At 44.8% G+C, this 12,763-nt stretch overlaps 1 protein-coding gene across 1 annotated transcript in view; it reads right to left on the reverse strand.

Annotated features, from left to right (window-relative positions):
- CSMD2 (CUB and Sushi multiple domains 2) overlaps positions 1 to 12,763 on the reverse strand; it is a 655,178-nt gene that overhangs the window by 314,641 nt on the left and 327,774 nt on the right. Inside the window, exon 6 of the mRNA XM_025355777.1 lies at positions 7,546 to 7,658. Within this exon, the coding sequence (XP_025211562.1) occupies positions 7,546 to 7,658 (113 nt within the window). The remainder of the gene's footprint in view (positions 1 to 7,545; positions 7,659 to 12,763) is intronic.

Raw genomic sequence — 12,763 nt, forward strand, 5'->3', positions numbered from 1 at the left:
CTTTGGTGACATAGAAAGACCAAACAAAGCTATTGCTATGATGGTATGGTGTTTGGAAAAGAGAGCTTGACCTTAAAGCTTGAAGATGTTCAGTTTCATGACTTAGGAAAAGTTGGAGCAGTCACTGTAACCAAAGACGATGCCATGTTCTTCAAAGGAAAAGGTGACAAGACTCAAACTGAGAAAAATATGCAAGAAATAATACAGCAGTTAGTAACTATTAGTGTCTATGAAAAAGGAAAACTAGAAGAACATCTGGCAAAATTTTGGATGCCGTAGCTGTGCTGAAGGTTGATGGGAAAAATGATGTCGAAGACAATGGAAAAAAAAATAGAGTCAGATACACTGAATGCTACAGGAGTTACTGTTGAAAAAGGTATCATTTGGGTGCTTTGGCTTGGTACATTTCATCCTTAGATTCACTGCTCCAGCTAATGAAGAGTAAGTTAGTATAAAAATAATTAAAAGAACACTCAAAATTCTGGCAAGAGCTGTTGCTAAGAATTCAGGTGTTGAAGGATCACCCACCGACAGCTGAGAAAATTATGCAAAGCTCCCCAGAAGCCGGTTATGCACTATGCTCAGAGATTTTCTGAAAACGGTAGAAAAAATGGCCATCAACTCAACTAAGGTTGTAAAAAGTGCTTTGTTGGATGCTGCTTTGGTGGTTTCTCGGTTAACCACACCAAAACTGAGACCACTGGAATTCCTAAGGAAGAGAAGGATCTGGCATGGTAAATAGGAAGTGGTGTTGGGAGTAGCATGTTCTAGTTCCCAGAATAGTGCTTTGCCATTATTAATAAGCCATGTGGGGTTATTCACTAACTTCGGTGAATTCAGCTGGAGACAATGACGAGAGAAAGGAGAGATGTTTAAGAAATCACTCTAGCCATTGGTTCTTGGTTTTGATAGCCTATGCAGCCTAAGCAATACTGTTTTCTCTACCTGGAACATTCTTTCCTCCCCTTCTCTGCCTGGCTACCTCTTACTTGTAGGTCCCCAGGACCTCACTCAAATGTTATTGCCTCCCTATGGGTGTCTACATCTCTCAGGTAGAAGTCACTGCCCTCCTCAAGACTTCCTTCAGACCTCTGTTGAAACCCCATTGCACTGCAAAATCATGTCCTGTTCTTCTAGCTGTTGCCCCATGAGCTTGTGCATCTATATTCTGTGATGACACTGAGCCAGGCACACAGAAGTTTCCCAATAACAGTTTGATGACTGAGTGAATGAATGACTGTTATAAGAATATGTGCTTTAAATTCATTTCCTGTCAAAAGGAGTGGGTTACACTAGAAACCTGGTGAGTTCATGGGTGCCATATTTTGTGTTCATGCATCAGTAACAGGCTTCCTCTGGACTGAACTCACAAGCTCAGTTTTGTGGACCCTGGGCTCCTGAGCCAAGTAGCAACAAGCCTGCAATTTTTGCAGAGACCCTTGGAGGTGCAGAACCTGGACATTAGGCTGGAAAGTTTGGCAGATCAGCAGGCCAAGAAGAAGAGGACAAAAGAATCAATCATGGACCACGGGATGCCTGAAGCCCTTTCATTTTGGCCTGAGATTGAAGATAAGTCACAGGCAAGAACCCAACATGTTCAATGGAAAACAGAAGCTTCAGCTTGCTATTATAAAAAGCCTCAACCATCTCAGTCAATGCAAACATTTTCAAATGAATAAGTTTATTCTGCAGATAACTGAAACTCAGTGCAGGACTTCCAGAAGGCAGAGAAGCCAATGGTTTTCACTGTGGAATATCTTCCATCTCTCAGTCAGCAGGGTTGACTTGGCAAAAGAGGCAGTGACAGGTATAGGAAAGGCAGGCTGGGATCTGACTGAAGGGAGGGGCCAAATGATGATCATTAGGTCGGAGTGGAAGGCAAAGAGCAGGTGTCTAAGGAAGAGCCAGAGGAGCCAGCTCTTTCTCACTGTGCAAGGGTTTCACCATTTAACAAGCGAGTCAAAGTGATTGTATGAGGACTGAGGGTTCCATTTCCTCAGAATCTACCAAGTGCCAGGTATTTTATACCGGGATCTTCTTTCATTTCCAATAGCCCTGTAGGGTTAATAAGAGCCCCTCTCTACAGATAAGGAGGGAGATAATGAGGGTGCTGTCCTCCCAGCAAGGGAAGCCCCTCACCAGTCGTGATTAGCAGCCATTGAGTACATTAAGAAAGGCTCTTCTCACCATCATTTCTATAGACGTGCAACATTCCTGGCCGGGAAGCAGACGGATTGATTACACAACCTCAATAGGCCCGCCCACCAGAACTGAAAAAAAAACTCTTAAGGAACTTTAAAGTCCTGTGGTTGCCAAACACTTTAGCTACAGGAACTTATCATTTTAACATACTCTTAGGTAAATAGCCACTACATAAAATACTTCAAAGAGAAACTGCTCAGGTTGAAGTAGGGGTGGAAACCTGAAGTCCCACCCACTCAGCCCCTATCAAACCATGCTGGAAGACCTGTTAGTCTCCAAGGAACCCACTTTGAAAACCACTTTTTTGGCCCTATCTTCTCACGTTATACGTGGGGAGGGGAATGGTGGTCTCAGCCTCTACTTTGGTTTGAACTTTTCACATCATTATCTCTAGCCCAGACCCTTCTTCCCTGAGCTACAGACCCAAAGAATAGTCAACTGCTCGCTAGTCTCCCAATCCCTGACATCCCAACATTACCCAGAATCAATGTGTCCCAAGCAAACTTCATTCCCCATCTGTCTCTGCCCCAGACCATCTTTGTTAACATCATTTTTTTAAACCACTTAAGCTAGATTCATCCCTGACTCCTTCATCTTCTTCAACCCCATCCCCTCCCACTCTCACCAAATCTAACTAGTCATGAGTCCAGTGAGGTTTACCAGAAATATGTTTGGTCTGTCCCTTCCTTTTCATCTTCACTCCTGTTTAAACTCTGGCTCTTGTTACCAGTTCCCCAAGATTCTTAACCATTTTCTCAGTTTGGATTCTAGGGCAAAGATCTTCCTAAAATCTTGAAAAGGGGATCATATCTCCCCTCTCATTAACAACTTCTGATCACTTCTTGTCTATGACTCATGGAATCAAGCCCAACTCTACTGAGGCTTTCACAGTACTGACCACTCTACTGACCATTACCACACTTCCCAGCCTCAGTGCTTGCTACCTCTCCTGCTTGCTTTTCTCTAGGTGGCAGACTTACCTCTAGGTTGGCAAACTTTTTCTGTAAAGGGCCTGGTAGTAAATATATTAGGCCTGTGAGCCACTTGTCTCAGTCATAAACTGCTCAGCTCTGCCCTAGTAGTGCTAAAGCAGCCGTAGACCAGGTGTAAATGAATGAACGTTGCTGTGTTTCAATAAACCTTTATGGACACCGAAATGTGAATTTCATGCAATTTTCATGTGCCATGAAATATTATTTTTTTCAATTTCTTTTCTTTAACTGTTAAAAAATGTAAAACCCATTCTTTGATGGAGGGCTACATAAAGGCAGGTGGAGGGCTGGATTTGGTCTGTGACCGCTGCTTTAGATGCATGGAAATAGTTGTGGTTCATTAGACGTGGTAGTTTCATGCTTTCTTGCCTTTGCTTGACCTGGAACACGTCTTCCCATGGTCTGTCTGGCATCTTTCTGAGACCCACATTTAAGTCACTGCCTCTTGTTTGGCTTTCCTTAAATCCTTCTGGCAAAACTAATTGCCCTTTTATCTCTAGCCCTGGAACTCTTAATCAGGCCTCAGTTACAGCTCTTGTCATGCTGTACAGAAGTTACAGATTTATGTCTGTGCCTCTCTTTAACCTGTTCCCCTTAAGAGCAGAGATTGGCCTAGTAGCATTCATCTTTTTTGCTGTCACATAGTAATGTCACTCCAAAATGCTTGTTAAATTGAACACAGTTGCCTACCTCCTGATAACCAGTCTGAAGCAGAGCCCGACTAGAACTCAGGCCTTCTAATACCCTGTGGTATTAGGTAAAATTGTGTTTGGCCACAAACATCCGAAATTCTGATAGGACTGAGACAAGAAAATAATGTACTATGTTGTAGGTTATCTTTTACTTTAAGTTTACTTCTTTTTGTTTATCTGGGAAAAAATATCTGTCAATACCATTAGAAGTTGGTAATCATTAGCTCTGAAGTGCCATAAATCACTTAAGAATCTAGTGCCACAAAGCTGACTGTGGGTGAAACTGATCCAATGCCAATGATTCTTCCCCTGCCCTTCCAGGTCCATTCTTTAAACCTCTCTGCCCTGCTCTGTGCCCCAGAAAGCTGACCTCTGTGGACTGCTGGAGAGCAAGGGAGCCTGGTGGTAATGCCAGCCAGGATCCCAGGGCACGGAGCAGGACAGAGCAGGGCCTCTGTTCCCTTGCTCCTGGCTTCCTGTTGGATTGGCAGATGGGAAGCACAGTGGATGGGAGGGAGAGAGGAGACAGGTCAAGCTACTGATCCCCTAATCCCCTCCTTGTGCACTGGCTACTATGGATCCCTGTGGTCTCCTCCTCCTGCACTGTGGGTGGGGAATAGCTTTTCAGGTCTGCCAAGGGGCAGCACTCTCTTCTATGGTTCCAGCTCTCGCCATCTTCTTCCCTGGTCCCTTTGCACACCTAGTGGTGGTGTAGGTCACCTGCTGTTTAGTCCTCAGGGGCCTCACCATCTCTTGTGGGCTCCTTTAGCTCCACCCTCACCTCTGTACATGGTGCCTTCACTAAACCCTCTACCGTTAAAGCTGTGCAGTATTCCTTCTGTCTCCTGCTCGACTCCTGACTGAAATCTATTTCTGCCACTGTTTTAGGATGTATTTGCAATAATAAAGCTTAGCTTGGCCTTTACTGGCTCCAAAGTTTTTATTCCTTTAGAGTAGTAGTTGTCAACTGGAGGTGCTTATACACATAGGGACATTTGGCAATGTCTGGAGACTTTTTTGGTTGTTATGACTGTGTGTGTGTGGGAGGGGCTGCTATTGGCTGCTGGTTCCTGTGGCTCCCTCCTACTGCACTGTGTCTAGCATCTAATGGGCAGAGGCCAAGCATGCTGCTAAACATCCTGCTATGCACAGGACACTTCCTCACAACAAAGAATTATCCAGCTCACAATGTCAATAGTGCTGAGGCTGAGAAACATTGCTTCAGGCAGGCACCAGTGGAGTTACTAAACGATCACTGTATATCCTTGCACTATGCAGCCTTGGTCAGGAAAACACTAGAAAAAGCAGGTTTCAAGGAAGAATCATTTATTAACAGAATCACAATAATTGAGCATGCCAGACCCTAATTAACACTGCTGGGCTTCAAATCCTGGCTGCTACATACTATTAATGAGACCTCAGCCAGCTAGTTACCTTATGACTCTCTTTCCTCAACTGTAAAATGGGACGAGTAGTAGTATCTCCTTCACACAGTTGCTGTTAGGGTTGAACAAAGTAATAAATGCCAAGTGCCTAAAAATCTAGCAAGTCCTCTTTATACACTGGCACACACTAACATGCAAAACTTCATTCTGGGATATGCTAAGGATGAGAGAGAGAATAGAGGAGAGGGCCTGCTTTCAAGAAATTTGCAACTAAAACAGTGCTTTTTAGATCGTGAGTTGTTCCCTGCAGCAGACTTGTAAAATTAATTTAGAGGCTGCAACTAGCATTTAAAAATACAAATGACATTTTCAGAGCCCATTGTACATAGTAAATACCACTTGGTCATATTTTCCTTTTAGTTCTACAGATGTATGCTTATACTGGGTTGTGATTTTTTTTTTTTTTTTTTTTTTTTACAGTGGGGTGAGATGAACAAAACAAAGTTTGAAAGCTACTGGTTAATAGGAAAGGGAAGACACCCAAAGCACCATAAGAGGAGGCCCTGTAATTCTGCAAATACTCACAGAGGTCTGTGAATGGATTAGAGCTTTACGGCTCACGGGCTGTGTGATCTTGAGCTAGTTACACAACCTCTCTGAACTCCAGCTTCCTCAGCTGGAGGAAAGGAAAAAAAAAAACAAATAAAAACAAAAGCATCACTGTACTGTGGGGAGTACTGAGTGGGGCAATGCACGTACAGTGCCTAGCACGGGGCCTGGTGTGCACAGATGTGGAATCGATGTGTGATCTGGAGACTGCCTGGCTTGGGTTCTTACTGCCCATTGCTGGCATCAAACCTTAACCTTAAAAACTGACAAATGGGCCCTCAGTAACTTGAGATATTAGAAGCACCCAGCACTTACTTAATCAGATAAAATTATAACATTCATCTCCGCTTTTGTTTTTTGAACAACACAGCAGAAAGATACAGACAGCTGTTCCACTCACACAAAGACCCAGCCTCAGCAGTGGAAAAAGGTCTCCAAGAAAGATCTCGGCGTAAGGCTTTGTTACGCTACTGAACCAAGTTGGTTTCCTGTTTACTTTCTAGATATTTCAAATGTGTATACCCAAGGCTAAGTAAATTAGGCCGTTCCTAAAAGGTTCAGATTTTGAAGGTAACGCTTCTTCCTTCAGGGCTGCTTTCATCCCAGTTTCCAGCCAGAAAGCCTGGCCCCAGGGGCCTTGTGGAGGGAGCTCTACTCTGCCCTATGCTACCTCAAGGGTGGGCCAGCAGGCATTTGGCTTCAGAGCCCAGGGTTCACACAGGTCCTTATACTTAATAGGTGCACAATATAAGCTTGCTGTCTATTCTGTTAAAACCAATAACAATCTGAGAATGGTAATAGTTAAGGGCTTAATGAGCACGTTATGAGGCCAACCCTTGGTGTTTATCTCTATAAATGCTGAGTACTTTGAATACACTCAATGTCGAAAAGGAATGTGCTGGTCCGCTCCCATCTATCAGCTGGATTTTTGGATCTCCTCCAGTTACAGAGAGCTCCTGGCTTCTGGGTTAACCCATTCCTTTTAATAAGCGGTTCTTGGGTTAGGAAATTCTTCATTACTGCAGGAGAAATCTGCTTAGCTGCGATCTCCACCTGCCATTCCTGGTCTGATCTGTTGCCACTAGACAGTTCGTCACAGATTTGAGCATCAAAGCTAGCATGCTCCCTAAAGTGATTCTGGAATATATTCGTGTTCTAGATAAAATGAAAAAGAGTAGAAATGTAGGCTGCAGAGGTTGGCAAAAGCTGGTGATTAAGAGGGTGGGCTCTGGACTCAAAAGGCAGGAGTTCGGAGGGCCTTGGGAAATTGGCTTAACCACTCTGAGCCTTAGCTTCCTTGTCCATAAAGTGAGGCGATGACCGTGTTTCCTTTGCAGGGTAATGATGAAGATAAAAGGAGATGGTGCTCGTCAAGTGCCTAGCACTGTGCCTGGCTCTTAGCAGGCACCTGGTATTCACTATTATGATTAGCCTGACCTGTGAGGGGCAGCTCCAGCTACATAATTTGGGAAACATCCCTGTCTGGGGCAAAAGACAAGGGCAGATGCAGAAATGCAAATGTGCAGACCTCTAGTCTGCAAATAGAAACGTACAAAGAAGCCAAGGAAGCCTGAAGCCACACCCCAGTATGGGGAGGCGATGAGCCCTCCAGGTGTCATCTCCGCTGCCCGCTGAGGAAGTCGGACGGTCCTGGGACCTGCCTACCTTGGTATTGGGCACTGAATCCACGCTGTCGGTGGTTGCCATCCGATGTGAAGTGCAGTCGCAGCCAGTTCTTGCTGCTGATAACGGGGGCTGGGAGGCTGGCTCCGGTGAACCTGTGGGAACAGGAAGCAGATGGGCTCAGGGACCAGAGTTGGGCAGTAGAGTTATATGAGCATTCAAGAGTTCCCCCACTTCCCTTGAGGGCCAGGGCCTCAGCCCAGCTCTGAAGCAGGAAGGGAAGGTGGTGTTACCCCAGGCCCCTCCAGTACCCTAGGCCTGAGCAGCATGAGACGGCTCCTCCGGGGGCTCATCACACTGCTGGCTTTCCCTCAGCTGCTGGGAGGAGGCAACTGATCCCTCAGACTACAGCACCTCCTGCTTAAACTCCCTAAGCATTTCATCCTTTTTCCTTTTTCTAGTTCTTTGCCTTTTCTGCTTGGAATATATTCACCTGTGACCCTTTCTCCTGCCCATCCACGTCCCCCAAGATGACTTTGGGAAGCCCCTTAAGTATCACATCTGCAGTAAAGCGTTCCCTACTCTCCTTGACTTTGAAGCACAGATTTGGGTTCTTATCCGGGTTTCACCAGTGTGACCTTGGACCTCAGAGAATGCTCTGAGAATGGGAGTAATACCAGCCCTAAGAGTTTGTGGGAATAAATAAGAAATCGTATGCACAAAGAATCGAGGTCAGTCCCTGGCACATATTAGTTTAATAATTATAATTTTCCTTTGTCTTCCTCTGTGATGCCACCACATTTAATTCAAATTATAATTCAGTTATAGAAGTGTGTGGTTTCCTCAAGATAACTCCTCAGAGCGGGCAATGTGGCCTAGTGGTGAAGAAACGAGCGCTGGAGGGATCAGCTGTGTGATCTCAGGAAAACTACAGACACCCTCTGAGACTCAGTGACCTTATCCACAACATGGGGATCATAATGACCCCTCCCTTAAAAGACTGCAAGGATTAAATGAGAAAATACACACAAAAAAGCTCTAAGCACAGTCCCTGGCCATAACAAGCTGTCAGTGATGGCAGCTGCTGTTCCATTCTTCATCTTGATTTCCAGCATCTAACACAATACTGGACACAAAGTAGGCATGTCACAGTTCCAGCAGAAAACACGTGTCACAGTCATATAAGAAGAGTCCCAGGAGCTTGATGAATGACTTTTTTGCATAGGTCCTTATACCCTTTCTCTACACTCTTTCACATAGGTCCTTATACCCTGTGTGAAACAGTCATTCATCAAACTCTTGGAACTATAAAGGTGAGGGCTGACTATGGGGGAACCACCAGGGAGGGGCAGTATCCTGGGGCTGGCAACTGGGGGACTTGTTACCACTCCCAATCCTGGAGCAGAGAGAAAATAGTTATCTCCAAACAGGGAGCTGCATGTAAGAAGACACCATATAGGACCCAGATCTTCTTTCACAATCTGGGGCTATAGCCAATTCGTGAAAAGCCCATCAAGAGGAGACAAAGAATGAATACCCAGAACTCACTGTCTTCCTTCCCCTCCTCCAATCTCCTACTGATTCTCCTGTTGATCTAGCCCAACTGGAAGCCAGAGAGCAAGAGAGCATACTGATGCAGCCCCTTGGGTAAGTCTTCTCAGGCATGGAGCAAGGAGAAGGCAAGGGAGAGGATCTGGAGGTGCAAATGGAAGACATTCAGCATAGTGGGTCTTCATAAATATGCATTAAACAAAAGAACTAACCAAGGAGCTTCACGTACTGCAAAACTGAATTCTTACTATAATGAAAATGCTGACACACACCAAACTTCAGGAATATAACCCATACTGCTATGCTAAAAACTATTATAAAAACCAATTACTGTATTTCACCAGATCCCATTTAAAATAGTTTATTACAGACTGAGTCATTTAAGTTTTCTAAGGAGCCACAAACGTATTGTGGGTTTTTTTTTTTTTTTTCTCCAGGCCAAATTCAATTCTATCTCAGTGACAAAGCTTGGAGGCTATTTATATAAGGGAAGTAGAAGTAGGGAGAATTTACCTGAATAATTCAGGACCAAAAGCTCTTTATTGCAAAATGGAATGAGGGGAGGGTGCTGAGGTCTCAAGAGCAGGATGAGATTAATGATCAAGACTGTCGCAGGAAGTCAGTGAGACTTCCCTGGCCTGTGAGATCAGGAGAAGCCCTAAGAGGCATCTCCCACCTCCCATTTCTCCCACACCTTTACCCACTCCTAGAAATCCTGTTAATTGTTAATTTCCAAGGCTGAAACTCTCAGGGCCCTGTGTTGCCCATGCATCTTTACCCTGTTCTGCTCCTGCCTCCCTGGACATAAATGTTGGGCAGTTGAGAGTCTTCTTGGCATCTATCAAAGAACTGGGGGCTTACATGGCAGAATCATCACATCAGACTCTGCCATTGAGATGGTGTCGTGCCTTGCTAGAAACTCTCCAATGAAATGAACCAACTCCCAATACCTGCAACCTGGATGACTCTTAAAAGCATTATGTTGGGCCATCAGAGAGGATATACTGAGAGTATATACTGAGTGACTCATTCATACGAAACTCTGCAAAAGAGTTTAGTGAGAGAAAACAGATTAGTGGTTGTCAGAGGTGGGGGCGAGAGATAAAGGCTGGGGATTGTCTGGCTGGGAAAGAGTACAAGGGAACATTTGGGGGTGATGGTAATGTCTTACATATTGAATGAGATGTTGATTAGATGAGACGTACACATTGGTCAAAGCTCCAAGGAACTGTACATTTAAAATAGGTAATTTACAGCCAGTCACAGTGGCTCATGCCTGTATTCCCAGGGTTTTGAGAAGCCAGGTTGGGAGGACTGCTTGAGGCTAGCAGTTAGAGGCCAGCCTGGGCAAGACAATGAGACCCCGTTTTCTTTACCTATTTATTATATTTTGGACAGCATCTCCAAAATATAAATAGGTAAATAAATTAAATGGTAATTTTATTTTATGTAAACTATATTACAATGGAGTTAGTGAAAAACAAACCAAAACAAAACTAATATTCAATGGCTCTAATCCTCAGGGCAAAAGACCTTACTATAGCCTACAAGGCCTTGAAAAAGCCACTGTGCCTTTACTTTTTCTGCCTCCTTCTCTTTATCCTTTATGCCCCAGCCACAGATGTCTCCTCGCTGTTCAAAACTGGCCAGGCCTGCTCCTGCCTCAGAGTCTTTGCAGTTGACATGCCCTCTGCCTGCTACACTGGCACTTCTCCCAGAACTCCACCTGGCTCAGCCCCTTGCTTCCTCCAAGGCTTTGAACAAATGTCACCTTCTCAGGGAAGCCTTCCTGGTCTGACGCCTGCCTGCCTTTCACCCTGAGTGTGCGTGCACGTGCGTGCGTGCACGCGCGCACACACACACACACTGTTCTCCAGTCAAACAGAAGAGTTCATGTATTCAGGAACACACATTGTTCTTGTGTGCTTCTCTGCCTTTGCCCGTGATGCTCTTTATGCCTTTTCTCACTGCACCACCTGGCTGCACAGAGAGGGAAAGAAACTTGTTCATGGTCACACAGCTATTAAGTGGCAGAGGTGGGATTTAAATGCAGCCATCCCATCCAGAGCCTATGCACTCAGCCACTACATTACACTGACATGTACATGCAAGCATGAAGGAAGGCAGTGGAACAGTTTAGGCTGAATTCCATTCTGTTCCTGTTCTCCCCCTCCTGACTTCCCCCAGGATCCTCTTTAATTTTGCTCCCTTTTAGAATCATAATTAAAGGAGAGAAACACAAAGAGAGATTCTCCCCTTCAAACCTTTCTGTCCACATTAACTTCACTACGGGGGGCTTGGGGAATTCCAAGTTCGCCCAGAAAATTGCTATTGCAGTACAACATAAAATGTATTTAAGCAATTACATTCAATTTTTTTTTCTTTTTGGTAAATTGACTTCTGTTAAATGGGGCTTCATTAATGGAATCTGGCTTGGGGAGAATTTTTAAAAAATCACTCCCTTTAATGCATGTAGTTGATTATAGAAAAGTGGCTTTGAGCTCCTCTGCAGAAAGCTCTGAGCCCTTCTCTTCATGAAGGAGAGCTCAGAGCCGATTTTGTGGGAAGCATTTCTTCTTAAGAAGCTTCTCATGTGCAGTCGGGATGTTGGGGAGCTGAGAGATCCCCACCAAGATGACAACAGTGACTGTGCAAGGAATTGCTGCCTAATTGTAAGTCGAGGGGGAGGAGTGTTAGGAGATAATGGTTTAAATCTTAGCATCCCTGAAAACTGACATCTTCAGGAGAACATTCATTCATGCAATCACCAAGCACATCTCGTGTACAAGGCACTGTGCTTGCAAGTGAGGGCCACTCCCACTGTGGTTCCCTAGATATAGAGAGTCCCTGAAAAGCCTGTAATATCTATGGTTCAGCTGCAATGTCTTCTTTTCTGTTCAGTCTCCATTCCTCCATCAATAGCATCTGGCTTCTGTCCTCCCAGAGCATCTTCTGTGGGCATTAACTGTTAAGTAAGCTATGTGCATGGCCCTGGTCTGATTCAGAGTTGAAGCACTTCTGCATCCCAGTACTAAGCATAAACCATCCTTCCCCATCCCCAAGGCTGGCCTAGGAGAATGTGAAATATAGGAGGTCCTCACCACCTCATCCCTACTCCCAAGCCCTCTTCCCTCCCCACCTGTCACCTGCTGTCCTCCCTAATAAATGGAGAGGACACCAGGATACAATCAGAGAAACCCTTTTGAAAATGTCATGGTCAGTGGTGGGCAAATAGTCCCAAGACCCTTGTTTGAGGCTGATCCCTCCTCTGCCAAACCTAAGCCACCTCTCATTCCTTAAGCAAACCTTTAATGACTCAGCCTTGACACCCATTCTCATCAAAATGCTTTCCAAAATCAGTTTTCCTTTAGCTAAATTCCTAGGACTTGCTATGTCAAGATAAATTCTTTCCCCAAGACAATCCCATGATGTTACATATTTTCCAGGAACTGAGTGAATGCCTGGGACAAATGGAAGTTTTTTTTTAAAATTTATTTATTATTATTATTATACTTAAGTTCTAGGGTACATGTGCATAACGTGCAGGTTTGTTACATATGTATACTTGTGCCATGCTGGTGTGCTGCACCCATCAACTCGTCAGCACCCATCAACTCGTCATTTACATCAGGTATAACTCCCAATGCAATCCCTCCCCCCTCCCCCCTCCCCATGATAGGCCCCAGTGTGTGATGTTCCCCTTCCCGAG

This window comes from Theropithecus gelada, chromosome 1 (genome assembly GCF_003255815.1).
Source record: "Theropithecus gelada isolate Dixy chromosome 1, Tgel_1.0, whole genome shotgun sequence".
Taxonomy (NCBI): Eukaryota; Metazoa; Chordata; class Mammalia; order Primates; family Cercopithecidae; genus Theropithecus; species Theropithecus gelada.